Below are 23,092 nucleotides of genomic sequence, written 5' to 3' on the forward strand. Positions count from 1 at the left end.
CAATCAGACAGGTAGGATCTAAACCAACTTAAAGCCTGTCCATGAATACCTGTGTAATTTTGTAAGCGATCTAGGAGAATGTTGTGATCTATAGTGTCAAATGCAGCGCTATGATCAAGTAGAACTAATAGTGAGATGCAGTCTTGGTCCAAAGCTAAGAACAAGTAATTTGTAACTTTAACAAGTGCAGTTTCTGTGCTATGATGGGGCCTGAAACCTGACTGAACCTGACTCTTCAAAGATATTGTTATCCTGTAAGAAGGAGCACAGTTGAACAGACACAATCTTTTCTAGTATTTTAGAAAAAAAATACTAGAAAAGCACACACAAAGCAGCATCACAAAATAAAAAAGTCAAGTACTGGCATAAATTATTGCTATTTTACAGGATGAACTTAACCCTTCTGCAGACCTTGTCTGAATTCCTATGCAAATTAGGAGTGCTGAGTCAAGTTGACATTGTCTGTTTTGACTGCTTATAAAAATTAAGTATATACTGTTTGATAGCCTTTTTTTCACCTTTTTTGTCTAACTTGTTTACAACATATTAACATATATTTTGCAATTTTTTTTGTAATATTTGGTATATTAAACCTCAATAATATGCAAACATGCCTCATTTTCTAGTAAAAAATAAACTGAAATTTTGAATTATTTTCACTATAGAGGCACAAAGGTTAATGCACAATTACAGGCTGGTATATTTAAAGGCAGGAGATTGTTTTGAAACCATTTTTAATTTCAGTAAATAATAAAACCTTTTTTTTTTTGTTTTTTTCCAGGTCAAATTGGCTTGAATGCTTATAAATCAAAAATTCTACAATGATCACCATCCTGTGTGATCAGCTTACATTTGTGAACATTTTACACTTATGTCTATTTTGCCTACCAGATGCCATCTGATCACCCAAAAACGGTCTACACACACACACACACACACACACACGCACACGCACATGCGCACACACACACACACACACACACACACACATGCACACACACCACTCAAAAACATGGCATAATATGATTTGAATATGAAAACACAATGTGTGTGTGTGTGTGTGTGTGTGTGTGTGGTGTGTGTGCGTGTGCGTGTGCGTGCGTGTGCGCGTGCGCGTGTGCGTGTGCGCGTGTGCGTGTGCGTGTTTGTGTGTGTGTGTGTGTGTGTGTGTGTAGACCGTTTTTGGGTGATCAGATGGCATCTGGTAGGCAAAATAGACATAATTGTCCCCAGCTGGAAAAATGCATATAACAAGTGTGAAATATTTACAAATGAGTAGTTTTTGTTTTGTCCGGAGGCCTAATGAATTGCAATGCCCAATGCTTGTGTGTGTGTGTGTGTGTGTGTGTGTGTGTGTGTGTGTGTGTGTGTGTGTGTGTGTGTGTGTGTGTGTGTGTGTGTGTAGCATCATTTCGGTAGATCATATTTTGCCCTCTGCTAGGCAAAGGCATATCAAAAGTGTGAAATATTTACAAATGTGTAGCTTTTTTTCTGGAGGCCTAATGGAATGCAATGCCCAATTTGTGTGTGTGTGTGTGTGTGTGTGTGTGTGTGTGTGTGTGTGTGTGTGTGTGTGTGTGTGTGTGTGTGTGTGTGTGTGTGTGGTGTGTGAGTGTGTTTTTTGGGTGCATGTGTTAGTGGACATTTTGTGTGTGCATTTTTGTGTCTGTATGTATGTTCATTGCGCTGAAAAGGGCAAAAGTGTGACTTATTGCCCCACTAAATGTGGCCGAGTCAAATTGACTCGGGAGGACATGAGGAGGAATGTATTTATTTTATGAACACATAGTTCAACAAAAATAGACAAAATTAATTTTACTTGCAAAGTTCATAATTTGGAACAATCCTGGTAAATATCAGGCAAATATGTGGAAGGAAACCCAAGTTATGACACATTAAACTGTCCAGATGAGTCAAATAGACCCCAGGTCTGCACAAGGGTTAAATCAGTTGCAGTACACAATTCTGTTTCTCTGTATCAGAATAAAGGTTTATAAATTCTTGCAGCTCAGTATTTTACAGACATATATTCAATTGAGAAGTTCACATAAATTCCACTGCATGTTACTGCTCCATCGCCATTTGACAGACTACATACTAATATTGTGGAATAGTGAGATTGGGTGATTTTAACTGGCCATAAAAAAAAAGGATTTCATTGAATCATTTATTACATTAGGATGCCATCTGTTGGTTTTAGTAGTAACTGCAGTAACATAAGTGCAGCTGTTTTCCAGTGAGTTTATGCTGTGGTATAAAGAGTTTGATCTCAATAAGGGTTTCTTGGATATCTAAATATGGAAGTTAAAATACCCTCGAAAATCCCTGGAAAACAAATTTATTACAAAACTCATCATACTTATTCATGCCAGTAGCAGGTAGTAAGATGAGCACCAGTTTCTGCATGTTTTACTTTTTTATAAGATGCTTTTATTAGAAGTGCCTTTATTTGTAATATATACTGTATATTAAAGTACAGTAAAATTATTGATTTTGCAAATCCCAGTTTGATAGAAAGGTGGAATCAGAGTGCAGGGTCAGCTTTAATAGAGTAGCCCTGGAGTAGAGAGAGTTAAGAGCCTTGCTGAACCCCAGAGCTTTAATCTTGGTTGTAGGATATGACATCAATGCCAATTGCAATCTTCATGTCACATGTTGAATTATGGTTTCACATAATTTCTTGTATTTAAGCTTTCTTCAATTATTAAGGCATCTTTACAAGCAAATTTATACTAAAATCTTACATGATGAGGCAAATGAGGAAACGCTCCAAATGTAATAATAATAGAGAAAGTGAATAGATAGATAGATAGATAGATAGATAGATAGATAGATAGATAGATAGATAGATAGATAGATAGATAGATAGATAGATAGATAGATAGATAGATAGATAGATTTGTGCAGAAAGATACAAAAGTGGGTAATAATTATGTGTGTTATGTAGTTTAATAGTGTTTATTGAATAGTTTAGTTGAATAGTACAATGAGTACATAATTACCTCTTCATATATACTCAATTGGAAAGCTAGGTTTAAATTTTTTAACACTTATAATATTTATTTACTTATATTTGGATTCAGTTAGATGATTCATTTTATTCTACTTTTCTATCTCCAAAGAATCACATTAATCACATTAATAAATCCACCAAATGTTTACTAAAACATTCATCATGTATAGTGTCATTAAAAGACAAAATAGTTATAGCAACTGATTTAATAGAAATACATTCTAACGTGTGTAGTCATGTTGGATGCATTACATTAAGAACATTGTTCACTTTTAATTTGTGATGACGACTCCCTCTGCCTGTTTTATTAGTGACTGCAGTATCATCAGTGCAGGTGTTTTTGTTCAGCAGTGCAGTAACTCTGTAACTCTGTGCTCACTTACTGCACAGAAATATACAGCGCTGTCCTCTGTATCCAGATCCTTCACAGTTAAAGATCCATTTGCAGCTATTTTTTTAATAGCAGAAAATTTATTTTTATCCACAGAGCCAAAATCTGGTTGTCCACTGGTTGTTATGTACATGATGAGCTCCATACTCTGTCCTTGGCGCTGTCTGAACCAGTACATATGATAATAGGTGCCACCCTTATTATGACTGCACTTCATTTCAGCAGAATCTCCTTTCTGGTGCCAGGAGACACTGGGGATTTGTGACACTCCATTTTCTTCTGCTAAAACTAAAAGATAGAAGAATAAGGTGAAAGTCAATTTAAATATGATGGGTGATAAATGTATTTATATTTATAAATTCACTCCATTACAAGCTCATATCACTTTATAGACGAATAGTACCTGAAATCCAGAGAAGCAAGAAATTCAGGATGATGGTAACACTAAACATATTGATTCATTATAATGGCATGAGAAGAGATGAGCAGCACAGACTGCTATACAAACATGTTGAGGATCAGATGGAGGAAATGACATCAAAACCACTTTCAACTCCTCCTCCCATGTGCTGAATTCTGATGAACATTTACTGTCCATAGATATTCATCTAAAAAATGTAACTGTTTAACTGTTTTTATTGGGGCATTGGGATTTTCATGCATTTACTTTTTGCTACACAGTGAATTGGCTGCATTGTTTTTACATGAATTTCCCCGATCTATTGCTTCCATTCCAGGCAAATTGACATTGTTTTTTAGGCCATATTAAGAATATGGAAACATACAAATACCCAGGAAGCTGTAAATGATTGGTGTAATTGCTGTGAGTTTATACCAGAATATAATATTATGGCCAGGTATGTGAGAGTAGTAAAGATTTATAGATTCCTGTATATTCGTGATTAAGTTGAGTACACTGGTGCACACCACTGGCCACAGAAGACCAACCTGTAAGAAAGTAATAACAATTACACTTTATACGAGCTCACAGCTTTGTATCAAAATTGCTTCCACAATGCATTAAATACCAATTAGACTAGAAACACTAAAATGTACTACATGGCTACTGTAGTCAACTGGAAATTGCTGTAAATTGCTTTGAAACTTGGTTAGCTTGCTTACTCAGGTATGTTAGATAAACGAGAGAAAGCTTTCCGGAAAAAATACACAGGGTGACCATAATTAGGGGTTAATAAGAGCAACAACTTGCAGGGATTGATCTGCATGGTCAGCCAGTGTCTCATGGGATTGTTGTGAATGAAGCCGCCCGGAGACTGTCAAGCCTTCTTTTGAACCAATTTTGTGTCAGTCAGCTGTATGGTCTGGTCTTTATCAGCAATCAGGTCTGTGGTGAACTCAGAGTAACAATGACCCATTAGTTCCTCAGTAGCACTATTATAAACTGTTGTAGAAATGACATTATTTACATTTACACTATTTACTGTAGAGTGTCACCCAAATGAGGATGGGTTCCCTTCTGAGTCTGGTTCATCTCAAGGTTTCTTCCTAATATCATGTCAGGGATTTTTTCCTTGCCGCCGTCACCTATGGCTTGCTCATTAGGGATCTTTTTAAAAATTATTTTAAACTTTAATTGTATATATTCACTTATTTATTTTAATTCTTAATTTTTTAATTTTTTCTTATTATTATTATTATCATACATTTATTTTTTTCTCTCTCTTCTGTTTACATTTGTTTACACATGTAAAGTTGCTTTGAGACAATGGGAAATTATTAAATGTGCTATACAAATTAATTTAATTGAATTGAATTACAATTAGACACATTCATTGCTGTTTTAAATCTAATATAAAAACAAATAGAAATATTTTGAGGAATTTTGAGATACAGGTACAGATCCAGATATGAGTACAGATAGGCATAATGCAATTGTGTTCCACACATACTTTATATGTACTCAGTAGGAAAGCAAGATATAATTTCTTCTATTTTTATTCCCAATGTACAGCTTATATGACAATATTGTGTTGTATACTGAAATAGTGTGACATCTGGCAAGCTCTGTGAGATCATTTGTCAGACATTGATCTCCATTATCAAGCTTAAGAATAAACAAACAAACAAACAAACAAACAAACAAACAAATAAATAAAAATCATTCTGATGTAGATCCAGTGGAGGAAATAATGACATTTAAACCATTTCAACTTTAGCCAATTAAGGTATTTTATTTACACCATCCTGTCAAATTGTAAAACATGTTCATTAGCAATTCTAGTTTTAATGTACTAAAAAAACTTGTTGAAGATTCATATAAGATCGTGCAAATGGGGAAATGTATATATATTTACTAAATGAACCACTTTAGATGTTACAACAGTTGCATGAACAATGATCTCCATCAGTGTAGATCATATGTATTAGATATATCCTGAGATATGTGTTTTTGTACAGGGAGAAGGGAACATTGACACACTGTGAATCTGAACTGCACAGAAATAAACGCCGTTGTCTTTTGCTGTCAGATAGTTAATAGTAAGTGTGGCATTACTGTTCGTGTCTTCATCGAGGTTTATTTTGGCAGCCTGTTCCGAATAGGTATATTTGATATTTTGATGTCCAAGGAACATTAAATTCATTTCCTTAAACTGTTTGTACCAGAGTATTTGCTCAAAGTTCTTGACTGCATAGGAGCAATAGAATTGAGCAGATTCGGCGTGATTTTTGAACAGGTAAGGAGGAGATTGTTCAACTCGATGACTTGCCGCGAGACCTAAAAAGAGCACAGGTAAGCACATTAAATAAGTTATTAATAGATGGAATAAAACAGGAATGGCTGTGCTGTTAAAGGACAAAAGAACAGAGACATTGTCCTGGTGTGATGTTGCCAGATACAAACATCTGTTACTACCCTAATGTTGATTATTTACTATAACAGCTCATCTTGCAGTGCTTTATTCATCTTGCAATACGGCAATTTGGAAACAATTTAAAAGAATGAATGAATTAAATATTTAATGATTTTAACTGATTATAGTTACATTCATTGTTAAAGAGCATTTACAAAAGATGTTAGTTTCTGTTCACCTCAGTTATAAACAGTCACTGACCATCCTATCTTTTATATCTTTCTCTTGACATTAACATCTACATTTTATCTCATTTTACACAACTAAACAATTGGAGTTTAAGGCCTTTTTCAGGAGCCAAGTGGGAGCAGCTTGTTGGGCCTTGAACTTCCAACTGATAGTCACCTTAACCACTAGGCTACCACATCTCTATTCTTTATGCTAAAACATTAAAAATGCAGCCCAAGGACCAGGAACATTACAGCTTTCACTCTGATTGTTATAAAGCGATAGTGCTGGAGACTTTTTCCAACAATGATAAACATGTCCTCACAGAAATCTCACCATATCAACAATTCCATATTTTTTTTCTGATAATATGGAACATTTTAATGTCATTGGTGCTGTTATAGAATATTAATTAATGCCTTCTTAATGGTTGTCATGAATTTCTGAATAAAACAAAAATAAATTCTAGACAGAATCACTTCGGTAGAGCTGTAGACACTTACCATCCAGCATGATTTGAGATAAAAAGAGCAGAATCATTATGCTGATTTGTTTCCTGTCTTAGAACAGAGCACACCAACGCTTGCTTATGAATTCGAGATGACAGGAAGTGACTTCACCACTGCTTGATTTATCTATCTGGTGTATTTTTGGTCATGAGTAGTTGGTTTGTGAGCTGAACAGGTGTTGAGTGTGTGTTTGTTGTGGGGGTATTGCAGTTCTTGTTCAGCTTAAAGATTAGCTTGTCATGCTGTGCTTCTTGTTTTGCACAGAAGTAGACAGCACTGTCTGTGCTCTCCAGCTCCTTCATAGTTAGATCCAAAGAGTTGCCTTTCTTCATGACAGAAACCTTCTGCTTAAATTTATCTTCTGGTGTGCCCATGTTAACATAATAGTGCACAATGAGCTCCAGGGATTCAGAAGGCCTCTTTCTGAACCAGTACATGCTATTATACGACGTACCAATCTGAGAACAATGAAGAGTCACATTCTGACCCTCATAAGAAGAAAGATCAGCCGATTGATTTACACTGAAAGCTGAAAACAAAAAGTTAATTAGTTAGACAAGTGGAATCCTTGTATCTATTTGAATGCTCTCAAAAGTTATTAGAAAATCTGGGTGCATTATAAATAAAAAAAAAAGTTTATATGTCCTTACCAGCAGGTAAAAATAGAATTATTATTAAAATGCCAGTCATTATCTTTTTTACCCACAATAATGCACATCAAATATGAATAACAGCACCTCTTGTTAAATGTAACCGCTAGAGCGATTCACTTTCAATCCCTTCTTCCCTTCTGCCACACCTCTCTTTCTTTACCTTGATCTGAAATGTGCTTGACAAACATTTTGCTCTGAAGTAAAAATGAACTTTTGGAGAACTGAGACTGTCAAAACTTAAAAACGTTTCTATCTTTAATTTCCACACCCAGACCTCCAGCTCTCATCAATATATGTATGTAAATACATGGTCATGTAGTTTTATTAATATTGTTCTATGGTTCCTTTGTTTTCTTGTATAAATGTGCTTAAAAAAATAAAAATGAAAAATCAGTTTTGAGGAAATAATTCACCTGATTTATATGTATTATTTAAATCATTGCTGAATATTAGATGTGTTAAGAATGTGATTTGAATATAAAACTCAGGGATTTTTCACTTCGCTTAGGTGAAATCACTTGACACAAGAGAATCTATAGTCTGGGCTAGAATGAAATAAGCTCCAACTTTATTTTTTTAAACATGTTTTTTATTTATTGTTTTTTTTTTTGTTTATACACTTGAATGAATAAATGAATGAATAAATTCATTATTCGATTGATTAGAAGGATTATTAAATAAACAGAATGATTTAACCTTGCAAATGTAAGTGTGCAGTATTTTAGCTCAATAAAATGCTTTCACTTTAAATATATTTGCGAGGTTAAATCGTATCGTAAAAAAATATTTTCTAATCCTTCTAATCAATTTAATAACTGATAAAAGTTGCAATTTACTGTTGAAAAAGTAATATTTAGCACTAAATGCTTATAGTCTTTTGGACTTGAGGAAAAACTCAGCTGTAGTTGTTAGTGCAGAGCTCAGAAGAGATGGCGAGAAAGGATATTCAGTTTTTGTAATGATGAAAGAGGATTTGTGCTGTTGTGTAATACGCTGCACAGAAATAAACTCCACCACTCTCTGGTGTAATGTCTGTAAAGTTAAGAGTGCTGTAATACAAGTTTGCTTTTCCACTGATCATGATTTGTTCTTTAAATTCTTGTTCTATACTTCCAAATTCAGATATAAGATATCCCATGAAGGAGAATTCCTTGTTGTGTGTTTGCTTGTACCACAGAATGCGATCATGGCCTTGAATATCATGGGAACATTTTATTTCTGCTAATTCTCCTTTACTCCTGATGAGGCCATGAGGTGTTTGATGAACAGTCTTTCCATTTGAGGAACCTGTGAAGAAAATGGAAAGGTTTTCATTAAAGAAGTAACAAATACTATTGTTTTAATCATGAGAAGAATATTAAACAGTCTTAAATTACCTGTGACAAAGAGCACCAAACTGGTTAGTTTGAGGAAAACTTTAAACATCGTGGGTAGGCGTTGAGCCACAGCAAACATGTAATGTGTATTGCTCTGTACTGTAGAGCTGCATTCTCTTATCTGTTGTGGTGTACCACAAATACACTGAATAACAGAGTGAACGTGTGGAAGCATGCTGCCCCCAAACGACAAGAATCTTCAGCTGACAAATGAATTGGAAATCTTTGCAGTATTATAATATTTTGTCTAGTAACTTAGATGAAGTTCTCATGGAAGTACTCATGAAAGATGAAATCCAATGGTATTAATATGATAATAATTTAGACAACCAATATATTTTGAATTTAATTTATCTGTATAACACAATTAACAATTATTATATATCTCTAACAATTTATTATAGTTATTATATATCTCTAACAATTTTTCCTGGAAATGGAGAGGAGGCAACAGTGGCAATGGTGGCAAGGAAAAACTCCCTGAGATGATATGAGGAAGAAAAATTGAGAGGAACCAGATGTGCTTAGTGAACCATCCTCATTTGGGTGACACTGGACAGTAAATAATGTAAATGTAAATAATGTCCTTTCTACAACAGTTTGTAGTTGAGTGGAATTAATAAGGACTAACAGGTCAATGCAATTTCCAAGTTCATCAAAGACTTAACACTAATTCCTTCTTACTGAAGTCTCCAAATGATTGCTGATGAATAACATCAAGAAAAATTAAAATGTTGTTTACTTTCCAAATAAAAAAACTGAATCAGATTGTAAAAAAAAGAATAAATGATGTGCTTTAGCATCACCTTGCGCTTATCTCTTCTTCTGTATAATAAAGGAAATTTGATTCACTATTTGTGATATTGAAATCTTCTCTTTTAACATAGCTAGCGATGTGGTTAAACAGGTGAACACTCAATGAAAGTGAGGTTTTTCTTTATAGGAGAGGACATGTGTAACGCTGTGTGCCGAAAGCTGCACAGAAGTACAACCCGTTGTGTAGCACTTGGCTTGCTTCAGAAATATGTAGAGAAAATAAAGATCTTCCATCTCCAGTTACAGATAAATTGGCTTGGAATCCTTTTTTTATTTCGATAACATTAGTGTATTTTACATGTCCAATGAGTTTCAAGCTGGTGTCCGATTGTGTCCTTTGATAAGAGGATAGTGTCTCATAGCTAAAGATGCTGTGGCTGCATGTAAGTCACATTTTCCTCAGGCATACACAAGACATCAGAAGGGCTCTGATTAACAGCTTTGCAAATTAAGGATCCTAAGTTAAAAAAAAAAAAGTTAGATTACAAGAAGTTATTTTGTGTGTGTCCAATAAAGACTATTAATCTTTGTGCTTTAAAAAATATATACTCCATGTGTATATAAAAATGCTGAAATACTACCTGAGAAACAGCAGAGAAAGAGAATGAATTTACAAGGAAATTGCATCATGTCGATGGTAACTAATGGAAGAATAATGTGACATCTGATGTAGATGAGTCATATTTGAAGGTAGCGGTCAGATGGGATATGACATCACTGCATTAGTGTGTAAAATGTTCACAGCCATTTGAGGCATTTAGACTTTCTGCAAAGTCTTTATATGAGAATGAGTAAACTTATTTATTTGTTTGTTTGCTTGTTTAAAGCCTTTCATATTTACAGTATAATTGTTCATCGTCAGTCTGAGTAGTGAGATTTTCAGATATACAGATTTCCCCATACACAGCCCCATCTGTACCCTTGCGTGTGCTTTTTTTTTTTTTTTTGCCTTTCTTTTTTTAAAATTACTGATAATACTGTTTAATGATAATGCTGATTTCCTACTTGAAAGGTGTCAGACTCAAAAGGGAACTGAATAGTGTGATTGCCTGATATTACTATAACTGTATATTATATGGTATAATATGATGATGTATATTATATACATCAAGTTTTAACATGATGTTTATCTTGTTAAAGTTAAGTTAACTTTTCAATGATGGTGACGAATACAAAACCGTTCATGGCATTTGTGTGTTTTCCTCTTACATAGCCAGCTTATACTTTGCTTAACCCCAATAGAAAACAGGAAGCCATCTTAAAACAGGAAAGAAAATGTTAATAGAAATGTTCTTGCTTATTTGTTAAAAACCACAGTTATTTTGTGGGGCACCTGTGAAGCAAGATAAATGCAAAAGCTCCATTAAAAATATGAGTTAATCAACAGCGCCATCTAGAGTCCACAAGTCATGCATCTGAATAAAAATAAATAAATAAATAAATAAATAAATAAATAAATAAATAAATAAATAAATAAATAAATAAATTTATTTATTTGAGGGTGTGGAATAAATTGTTGGAAAAAAGAGTGTGGGACTCTAAAAAGTGGAGAGAACTCTGAACACTTGCACTTTTGCATCTCACAACAAATCCTCTTAGATAAGAGTTATTGATCAGTCATTGATGGGTGCCAAACTTTGTCTTTAGTGCATAAAGAGAGACGTTGGAAAAAATAACGTTTTGTGAACGAAAACTTTTACCTATCTGTTGAAATAAAAAATAATTATACACAACAGCAGCCCTGTGTAATAAAGGGGAATAAAGAGTTGATCTTAATACAGAATCGTAGGCAAATAGCATTCATGATAGAGCATGTAGAGTGCCTGAGAGGTTTTTGTAGCAAGAGTGAGAGGACTTGGAGCACTGTGCAGTACTGGCTGCACAATAATACACAGCCGTGTGTTCAGCTGCACTCAGTTTGACTAGATGGAGTGTGGAGTGTTTTGAACCATCTCCAGAAACGTTAAAGTGACTTGAGAAAGGAGTTTCAACAGTTGGATTCTTGTAACGTACGTATGCAATAAGTTGCATTGAAGTATCGTTAAAGGATTGCCGATACCACAGAATCATATACAGTGATGAAGAACTGTGTTTGCATTGAAGTTCAGCGTTTTCTCCTGGAGTTCTCAGCATGTCAGAGGGATTTTGTTGAACGTCATAGTTTTGCTGTTGTCCTGGAAAAGAAAAGTCATAACATGCATTTGGTATAAAGTCATCTTATTGTGCTGTAAGATTTCTACATAATTATGTTTTTAACTTACCCAGAATTATATGTAGAACAGACAGAATAACAACGATGTGTGTCCTCATCTTCTGACATAAGATATAGAATTATATAATTGCAACTTTAAAATGTAAAACTCATAGTGTGATTCTGCTTCCGAGGAGCTGTTCTAGCTGTACTGTAGTCTACATAAACACTTACAGCTTGTTCACGTCGTGACGTTCCGCCCACACTGATTGTGCACGAACATGTGTTTGGGAACACCATTGTATACTTTCTGCAAAATTGGACTATGTTTACCATGTTGTTACATGATTATGATTTAATGTTAATGATTTATGTGTGAAAATGGTGTGAAAAAACAAAAACAAAAAAATATTCAGTGAGCAGCAGTTCTATCAGAGTCTGCCATGTTAATGAGAGAGGTCAGAGGAGAACGGACAGATTGGTCATTTAAATAACAGCTCTTTATTACTGCAGTGAACAGAAACACATTTCAGAATGCAGAACATGGGGAGAACATGAGGGAAACATGGGGGGAACATGAGGGGAACATGAGGGGAACATGGAGGGGAACATGAGGGAGTGGTGGATCAAGTGGTTAAGGATATGTAAAGAAAAGAATTCTACTGTGCTGTAATGTCTATGTGGGGAAAATAAAGGCTTTGTTACCCCAATTCTATTATGCCAGATGTGCTACAACAGCAGAACATCACTTTGGCTGCATTTCCTGTGAGTCAAGAACAGAAATCTAAGGCTACAATAGGTGCAAGATCACCAAGAAGGAAATGCTTGGAAAAGACCAAGCAATATTTTCCAGACTGTCAAAAGTCTACTTTCAGTAGCCTCAGGTGGGACTGATATTGAACATTTTGCCCACTTTGTCAAGCAGACTTGGCACACTTGAGTGATATTGCTGGTTAAGGCATGTTAAATGTCAGTTATATAAATAGATCGATAAAAGCAAACCATATGAAAAGTATGCAAAATATTTCACAAAGCAAAAGAAGAGAGATGTGTATCCATTAATACTCAGTAAGTGCTGTGTTGCCGTGTAGCATTAAAGACCACACAATGTAGCATATACAGGTTGAAGTTTTTGTAGCAAGAGTGAGGGGGCTTGGAGCACTGTGCTGTACTGGCTGCACAATAATACACAGCCGTGTGTTCAGCTGCACTCAGTTTGACAAGATGCAGGGTGGAGTGTTTTGAACCATCTCCAGAAACGTTAAAGTGACTTGAGAAAGGAGTTTCAACAGTTGGATTCTTGTAGTATACGTATGCAATAAGTTGCATTGAAGTATCGTTAAAGGATTGCCGATACCACAGAATCATATACAGTGATGAAGAACTGTGTTTGCATTGAAGTTCAGCGTTTTCTCCTGGAGTTCTCAGCATGTCAGAGGGATTTTGTTGAACGTCATAGTTTTGCTGTTGTCCTGGAAAAGAAAAGTCATAACATGCGTTTGGTATAAAGTCATCTTATTGTGCTGTAAGATTTCTACATAATTATGTTTTTAACTTACCCAGAATTATATGTAGAACAGACAGAATAACAACGATGTGTGTCCTCATCTTCTGACATAAGATATAGAATTATATAATTGCAACTTTAAAATGTAAAACTCATAGTGTGATTCTGCTTCCAAGGAGCTGTTCTAGCTGTACTGTAGTCTACATAAACACTTATAGCTTGTTCACGTCGTGACGTTCCGCCCACACTGATTGTGCACGAACATGTGTTTGGGAACACCATTGTATACTTTAAATAACAGCTCTTTATTACTGCAGTGAACAGAAACACATTTCAGAATGCAGAACATGGGGAGAACATGAGGGAAACATGGGGGGAACATGAGGGAAACATGGGGGAAACATGGGGGGAATAAGGGGGGAACATGAGGGGAACATGGAGGGAACTTGAGGAGAACATGAGGGAGTGGTGGATCAAGAGGTTAAGGATATGTGAAGAAAAGAATTCCACTGTGCTGTAATGTCTATGTGGGGATCCCAATTATATTATGCCAGATGTGCTACAACACCAGAACTTCACATTGGGTGCATTTCCTGTGAGTCAAGAACAGATTCCTAAGGCTACAATAGGTGCAAGGTAACCAAAAAAAATGCTTGGAAAAGACCAAGCAATATTTTTTTCAATCTGACAAAAGTCTAATTTTTAGTAGCCTCAGATGGGACTAATTTTGAAAATTTTTCCCATTTTGTCAAGCAGACTTGGCTCGCCTGAGTGATATTGCTGGTTAAGGCATGTTAAATGTCAATTATATAAATAGATCGATAAAGGCAAACCATGTGAAAATATGCAAAATATTTCATAGAGAGAAATATGTGTAGAGATGTATATCCATTAATTCTCAGTAAGTGCTGTGTTGCCGTGTAGGATTAAAGACCACACAATGTAGTATATACTGTACAGGTTGAAGTTTTTGTAGCAGAGTGAGGGGACCTGGAGCACTGTGCTGTACTCGCTGCACAGTAATACACAGCCGTGTGTTCAGCTGCACTCAGTTTGACAATATGGAGTGTGGAGCTCTTTTCACCATCTCCAGATATATTAAAGTTACCCACAAAAGGACTTTCCACATTTTGACGCTTAAAGTATACATATGCAACAAGTCTCATGGAGGAATCATTAAGGGGTCGTTGATACCATGAAATTATGGAAAATGCTGAATCACTGTGTTTGCAGTAAAGTTCAGTGTTTTCTCCTGGAAAACTCAGCAGGTTCAAAGGAATTTGATGAATATCATAATTTTGCTGTTGTCCTGGAAAATAAAGTCAAAATAAGTTTTTTGTTTAGAGCCATGTTAATTCAGTTTCCAATTCAATTTATTTGTATAGTGGTTTTAACAATTCACATAGTCTAAAAGCAGCTTTACAGAAGTATAGAATAGAATTAAAGAAGAAATTGTATTACCGTGCTGTTCGTGTGTCACATTATGTTATTAACTTACCCAATATGGAATGTACTGAATGTAAGAAGGTCAAAATAACAGCAATTTGTGTCCTCATCTTGAAGGGTTTCTGAGATGTAAATGAGTGTAATTATTTAAAATAAAAAATACTAATAAGCAATGTACAAAGTCCTAGCATGCTTCTGCTTCAGAGAAGCTCCCTCTAGTCTGTTACAGGAACAGGTACAGCTTGTTCGCATTATGATGTTCCACCCTCACCACTGTTAGTATGCAAATATGTGCTTCAGCTGTACACAATATATTGGGTGTATTTCAACAGTGTTCGTGCAGGATTTACCTACTTTTGGCATGTTTGTTACACCTGTGTAAGGAGTTTAAAAAAAAAGCTCATGGAAAAAAATTCAATAAGCAGCAATTCTTTAGCCAGAAACATCATAGTGATATACTGTAAGAAAAATCAAGCTGACAGGAAAGCTACAGTAATTCATTTAGTATTTTAGTAACTTTAGTAGTATGACATGACGTGAAGTGATGCTCTCTGTGTTTAACCCATCCAAAGTGCACATAATAGTTGGACTTACAGCAGTTGGACTTAATACACAGCAGTGAACACACAGCAGTGAACACACAGCAGTGAACACACAGCAGTGCACACACAGCAGTGCACACACAGCAGTGAACACACAGCAGTGAACACACAGCCGGAGCAGTGGGCAGCCATTTATGCAGCAGTTGGGGGGTTCATTGCCTTGCTCAATCATGGCCGGACTTCCCCCGTGTAGTTGTGTATTTTATATACCTATATAGATGATACAGTACATAATGAAATAAAACAGTGTTGTCTCAAGATAAAGTGCATAGTGTGCAGACAGACAATACACTACATTACACTACACAACACAACACAACACAACACAACACAACACAACACAACACTACACTACAGGACAGATACATAAAATAACATTGACAGTAACACTGTACAGTCTGTATGGACCATTATGCAAAGAAAGGGATGCTTCAAAACATACGTACACAATAAATCCATTGCTGGTTAAAAGTCTAATAAAATAAACAATACATTATATATATATATATATATATATATATATATATATATATATATATATATATATATATATATATATATATATATATATATATATAGAGAGAGAGAGAGAGAGAGAGAGAGAGAGAGATAGATAGATAGATAGATAGATAGATAGATAGATATTTAGAGAATTAATAGTATTTATAGAACTGACATTAGTTAGAAGAAAAGAAGAAGATATCGGATTTCTTTTTTTTTTCTTTCTTAGTCATATTTTTATGGATAACATTGTGTTTTATTACGTTCTATCACTCACTAATTTGCAAGTGCATGATATGACTAGAACTCAAGTTGCAAGTTCACTCATGAGATACTCATGATACATTTAATTTCAAGCACCTTTCAATCAAGCTAAAATAATGTGTGAATGTTTGTGTGTATAATAATGTGTGTATACATAGCTGCAAATTCTACTAAATAACATTATACATAATACATTTTCACCCTTCATACAGTATGTCCAAAAGAGTGCAGATTTACTGCACTACACTGCCACCTTTGGATGCTTTCTATTAGTCTTTTACACTAACAGTGTGTTTTTGTACAGTTGTGCCTTGTGGTTATAACACTGTGTTTACTCACAGCACAAATATACACAGAGCTGTCATTATAATCCACATCTCTTACAGTTAAAGACCCGCTCCCTGGATCAGGTTTTATAGCTGAAAATTTTCTTTGGCTGAAGTTTCCAAACTCCAAAGTGCCGTAGCTGGTGGTGTACACTATAAGCTCCATACTTTCTCCTTTCTGCTGACGGAACCAGTACATCCGATTATAATCCAAACCCTTGGTGTGTGAGCAGTTTATTGTACATGGTTGGCCCATTTCAGCCCATAGTACTTTAGGCTGCAAGACATCATTTGCCCCTGCAACTCCTGTTGATAAAAATACACTTAAAATTTAATGCAGATCTATTAAAACAAATGTATGTATATGATGGTATAATAAGAAACATGACCTTTCATAAGCTTGTTGATGTGACTGATGCACATTTATAATGTGTCATGTTTTGGTTACCTTTTATACAGTATAGTGAATGTATGAGTGTTAATATCCAGATCATTGTGTTGGTTGATAATGTTCTGAAGGAGCCACAGTGAGACCAGTCAGTCTGTTGCTGCTGATACAGGATATGACATAAATCAATACTTGAATTCATATTGTTAAAAATCCCTCCCATTTTTCAGACTGGAGGAACATTGCTACTAACAGATTCGAACACCACATCAGTCTTAGTAAATGGTAATACACTGTTATTATATTATAATCGTGTTATTATGAGGAAATATTTATATTACTGATGTCAAATTGCTCTGTGATGTTTGGGAGACGCCAGCAGAAACGGGGATTGAACCCGGATCTCAGCATTAGCCACAATCACCTATATACGGTACAGCAGATCAGACTGACATGCAGGATCCACTGATTTATTGACAGGATTAAAACTTACATAAACAAACATAACAGAAACAAAACATAACTATAACATGAAAACATAAACACAACAGCATCCAACCTTATGGCTCGAACACAGCAATGACTGACAATAACAGAGACAACAAGACAGGCATATATAGGACAATACTGTACATCAAGGTGAACAAGAAACAGGTGAGACGGCAGGATAACAGAACAATAGGAAGGAGTGTGTTTCACAACCCATAAAGGGACGACACAGCAGGCTAGAATGAAACTGCTGCCAGCATCCCCTCTGGTGGTCTGAAAAGGAACTGTCATGGAAGCTCCTAACATGCTCCCTGTGGCTCAATGGACCATATTGTTCCAAATATGTTGCACCATATGTTTTCTGTACCATGGACCATCTCCCTCTTCCTTCAAAGCCCTCAGCACTCCTCGCACTGCACCTCGCACCCTCAGAGCTACCAGCACTGCTCGACTGGTCCCTCCATCTCACTGGGTAAGAGGTAAGTATTCTACAAGACTCTTTTCTGTTCTGGCACCGAGGTGGTGTAATAAACCTCCCCTAGCGGTCCGGACAGCTGAGTCACTGGCTATTTTCAAATGACGGTTGAAGACCTACTGATTCATGAAATACTTGAACTAGCACCTTTTCCTCTGTTTGTTGTACATGTGAATTTATTAAAAATAAATAAATAAATCTTTTTCTGAAACTTTGAACAGTGTTTTAGGCTCATGGTATCTGTAAGTCTGTAACCTAGTGAGCAAGAGATAATGTATTCAATGATTAATGAGTCTTAAATTCACTTTTGTACATCACTCTGTTTAGGGGCTTTAGCCAAATGCTGTAAAAGTAATGTAAATATATCTGTGATGCATATAATAAAACCTAAACACAATAAAAGTATGGGACGTTATGCAATATGTTAAATCTGTGATATAGCGAGCATTCAGTGTAGACATGTTGCAAGATCAGAAATTGTGTGAAAAATGAAATTTGAAAAGCACACAACAAAATGATTAACAAGACATTTTGTCTCTCACTAATTTTAAGTCTCTCACTAAGTTTAATAATCGTGTTGGCACCGGATCAAAACAGGTGTAAAAGAATTGTCAAGTTTCCCTTACAGGGAAAGTTTTTGTGCAGAGGTGAAATCGTATGTGTCACTGTGGAAACTGGCAGCACAGAAATACTCTGTACTGTCAGCTGATGAAAGATTCTTGATAATGAGAGAACCGTTCTTATTCGCATCTCCTTTCATTCCAATTTTCTCTGTAAAATTAGGCTCTACATAGTCTTTTTTATTCCAGAGATATCCCATTAATTCAAATGTGTGGTTTGCACTGTTTTTATACCACAATATGATGTTGTAGTTTTGTATGATGTGTAGACACTTGAGCTCCACCGTATCTCCTTCAGGTTGAATCAGATCAGAAGGAGTCTGCTGGACATTACTGCTGAGGATCATGTCTATAGTGAGAGAAAGAGTGGATCACATTACAGTGATTTCAGATATTCTTTGGAAATCTAAATAGTTTTATCAAATCCATATTTATTAAGACTGAAATCAATACCTGTGAGCCAGAGCAGGGAGAGAATAAAGCGTAGCTGAACTTTGATCATGTTGCCTTTTAGGGCCCAGTGAAGCTTCTGAAGCACAGACAGCTTCCTTGAGCTTTTAAACAAACATCATTGTTGGATTTTAACTGCTGCACATTTTCTATTGGGAAATGTTTACGATGAAGCACAGGCTCCCCCTTGTGAGTTACACTACTTTTACAGCATCATCAACCCAACCGGCCCCCTCCCTAATTCACAAGTTTCAACATTACACCATTTACATGTACAAAATTTGGCACACATCCTCATCCAAAACATTTTATATTAGCGTTTTCCACAACTGAGTGTAAGGGCCTTGCTCAAGAGCCAAACAATGGCAGCTTGGTGAGATCCAACCTTCCAATCTAATGTAATGCCTTAATCACTGAGCTAACACTGAGCCTGTCTGCAAGTCTGCAATCGAAATTGTCCCTGGTGTGTGTGTATGTGTGTGTGTGTGTGTGTGTGTGTGTGTGTGTGTGTGTGTGTGTGTGTGTGTGTGTGTGTGTGTGTGTGTGTGTGTGTAGTCCTGTCTTGCAGGCTTTAAATCAACCTCAACCATAAGAGTGAAATAGTTCATTTTCACCACAATTCAGGGAAGCCAAGTTTCTCGAGAATCTCTAAATGTAATTAATTAAACTCAAACTGAATGACTGGGTGATGTGGTGTGGCCCAACATAAAATGTAGTTACTGTTACTAGCTGGAATCTGATTATATTTCCATAACAGCACAACCTGGAGTGTTCTGTTCTAGTGTCATTAGCCAATACTGTACTAACAGTCTGTTCTTTACTAAACTACTAAACACTTTGCTTTTATGTTTGTATTTGTTTAGTGTTGTGGAACAACTTCATCAACATCAATAATACGACTTATAAAAGTCTTCTTCTATCTGGCTTGTTTTATTCAAAGTTTATATGACAGAAAATAGAGCTCACTAATGATGCTGAGAACCTGCAAAACCTTCCATCCTAAAACTTTTATTTCTCGGTAAACTAACAGTTATATAAACATTATAAAGCTCTAGCACCAGAGTATGCTTTAAAAAATGCTAATTAATCATCTCTGTACAGTAATCACTAACTAGACATTTTATTTTATAAAATATCTTTTATGATAACACATTAAAACAAATATTTCAGAAAACATCTGATTTGTTTTTAAGCCATTGCTGTTATACAAAAATGAATCAACAATTTATGACAGTTGAAGAGAGTTGTGAGTTGTAAAGTTTATATTCTGTAACACAACAGTCAAATTTTCTTCAGGCACAAAAGACAGCTGTGTTTAAAAACAGATAACATCAGCTGTAGTGGTTTGTTCAGAGCTCAGAAGAGATGATGGTGAAAACTGGTCGTTAGTTTTTGTAATAAAGAGAAGAGCCTCGCAGTGCTGTGTAATATGCTGCACAAAAATAAACTCCTTCACTTTTTAGGGAAAGATTGATAACTTCTAAAGAGCCGTAACCATCAAACGCGTCCCCGTAGATTCGGATTTTGTTGTTGAATTCTGTCTCAAGATTTGCATCTTTGGATAATAGATATCCCATAAAGATGATGTTTTTGTTCTTGGTTTCTTTGTACCACATTATACGATCATACTTTTCGATTTGATGGGAGCATCTAATCTGGGCAGATTCTCCTTGATTCTTGATGAGGTCATGAGGTGTTTGCTGAACAACCGTCCCGTTTGTGAGACCTGTGGAGAAAAATACTTTTATTAAAATGCAAAACCTTAAGTCTTTTTTTCCACAATCATAGTATTATTACCTGTGAGCAAAAGCACCGGACTGATTGCTTTGAGGAAAATGACCAACATTGTTGTGAGCTGGTGTGTTAGATGGATATGATCTGATCAGTCAGATCTCATGTCAGTTATAATCTCACACACTGGAGCACATGACATGAACAACATAAACAGAATGTGTAACGAAACATACAGTAAGTGTGAGATCATACTGCCCCCATTAGGCCAAAGGGAAAACCTTTGAAAAAGAAAAAATCACTTACATTCTTACTCTAGTTATTTAAGCAATTGGTTTAATTTGTAAATCCTATAAATAAATTTATACAGTGGTGCTTACTGATTTTTTTTTTTTTTTTTTTTTTTGCATGTTTGTTGCACCATTTCTAAAGCTTTGGGACAAAAGTGCAAAAAAAAAGTGGCAAAACGTTTTCACACCACTGTACTCATGTGCTATGTAAAAAAAAAACACGATTTGAACACTATAATGATAAATGCACAGAATACTCCACATCTTAAAGTGCTTTTTATTCTTAGTACGAATGAATGAATGCAGGTGTTCAGAACCTGATAAGCCTAATATGCAACAGCTTATATTAAAAGAGTTTTTGTATGGTAATGAGAAAATACAAGCTATTGCAAAGAAATAAGCTGCACTGTCATTACATTACGTTACATTACATTACATTATGTTTGGGGTTTTAGGCTCAATATCTCATTACTGTTTCCGTTCCCTGACAAAGGAACAGTATTTTTATAATTCAGGTTCTGAAAAGATTCTCCATCTGGAAAACATCAATACTGACAGCAAAGACTATAGAAGATAAAAAGGAAATTGTTGGCAATTTATAGTTTATACATGTGCTAGAGAATCTAAAATAAATCTATAGACATGTTCACATTTACTCACATATCAGAGTAAATAGCAAATCTCCTGCATGTCCAAATGAAGGAATTGACGACTTCAGAAAGAGTAAATCTATCCAGTTATTTTGTGCTAAGCTACAATATTAGTAAATCTGATACAAAAACCAACAGTGTGATTGACCAGTTTAATTATTAAAAAGGCAATAAAATATGCTTATTCAGAAAATTATAAGACACATGCTTATACTATTTATTTATTTATTTATTTATTTATTTATTTATTTATTTATTTATTTATTGAGGATTTCTATCAGAATTACTGGTAAATGTACTACTTTTACAGTAGGCATATCATTATTCTTTAATAAAATATCCCCTTTTTTAACCTTAAGTTTCAGAGTTGTGATTAAACTTAAAGTCTCTACAGTTCAGAAGATCATTTGAGCACAGCAGAGTGACTTAAACACTATCGTAATCCTGATAATGTTGACGCTTGAGGTCGAGGCTACAGATTGGAGTAGGAGTGTGTAAGATTAGTCAAATCACTTGTCCCTATCCACATAGACAATGTAGAAAACACAATCTATATCTATTACTCACGGTTCCTTCTTCAATCCTAAGCTCTGGTTACTGGTTACTGTCCGTCCTCTGGATTAGAGTCTTGTATTTTCTCCCTGAGAGTTATTTCTAGAAGACGATTTTCAACTAAATGCTAATCTTTGGGTTGTTTATTGGCATTAAATCGAATCCAGCCACAGCTGCAGGTGTTGGGGTTTGTCTGTAACATGGATCAGATAAAGGTTTTTGTAATTAAGTTAGCTGATCTACAGCACTGTGTAATAAGCTGCACAGAAATACACAGCACTGTCGTTCACTGAAACACTGTTAATGGTCAAAGAAGCGTTGTTTCTCCCATCACCGCTGAACTTGACCTTTGATTTAAAATTTGCCTCTGGATTTGGAGACGCATTGAAAATATATCCCATGAATTGAAATCCTGTGTCCTGACCGTGTTTGTACCACAGTATACGGTCATAGTTTTTTACAGTGTGTGCACATTCGATCTCAGCTAACTCATCTTGATATTTTATGAGGTAAGGAGGATTCTGGATGACAGAACAAACAGAAGGACCTGTGGAGAAAAAAGAGAGCAATCAAGACAAATTGGAAAAAATGGAAAAGAACTGTTTTTAGATTATGGAAATATTATATATTATCGATTTACCTGTGAAATATAAAAGTATCGTGATAATGAGAGCAGTAACCATGTTGAGTCACTTTGTGTGTGAGTGTGTGCGTGCGCGTTTGTGTGTGTGGTGTTGCTCTGAAAAAAACAAAGAGAAAAATTATGTCTGGATTAGATTTTATCCTTAACGAAACAACTGTATTTTTATCT

General features: G+C 35.4%; 1 long non-coding RNA gene and 3 gene segments (V, D, J or C); all 4 read right to left on the reverse strand.

Moving 5' to 3' along the window:
* Nucleotides 1–5,747: 5,747 nt before the first annotated feature.
* LOC113659481 lies at nt 5,748–7,045 on the reverse strand. The segment is given in 2 exon segments: nt 5,748–6,141; nt 6,949–7,045. Coding segments are annotated over 2 exon segments (390 nt in total).
* A 333-nt stretch (nt 7,046–7,378) lies between these two features.
* On the reverse strand, nt 7,379–8,187 carry LOC125145986. Its single transcript, XR_007144469.1, has 2 exons — nt 7,605–8,187; nt 7,379–7,483 (listed from the first exon to the last, which is right to left on the reverse strand). It is a non-coding gene; the product is annotated as an uncharacterized LOC125145986 (long non-coding RNA).
* Nucleotides 8,188–18,610: 10,423 nt separating this feature from the next.
* Nucleotides 18,611–19,140, reverse strand: LOC113659482. The segment is given in 2 exon segments: nt 18,611–18,957; nt 19,062–19,140. Coding segments are annotated over 2 exon segments (396 nt in total).
* Nucleotides 19,141–22,427: 3,287 nt separating this feature from the next.
* On the reverse strand, nt 22,428–23,070 carry LOC113659625. The segment is given in 2 exon segments: nt 22,428–22,828; nt 22,922–23,070. Coding segments are annotated over 2 exon segments (351 nt in total).
* Nucleotides 23,071–23,092: the final 22 nt, after the last annotated feature.

This window comes from Tachysurus fulvidraco, chromosome 12 (assembly GCF_022655615.1).
Source record: "Tachysurus fulvidraco isolate hzauxx_2018 chromosome 12, HZAU_PFXX_2.0, whole genome shotgun sequence".
Classification (NCBI taxonomy): Eukaryota; Metazoa; Chordata; class Actinopteri; order Siluriformes; family Bagridae; genus Tachysurus; species Tachysurus fulvidraco.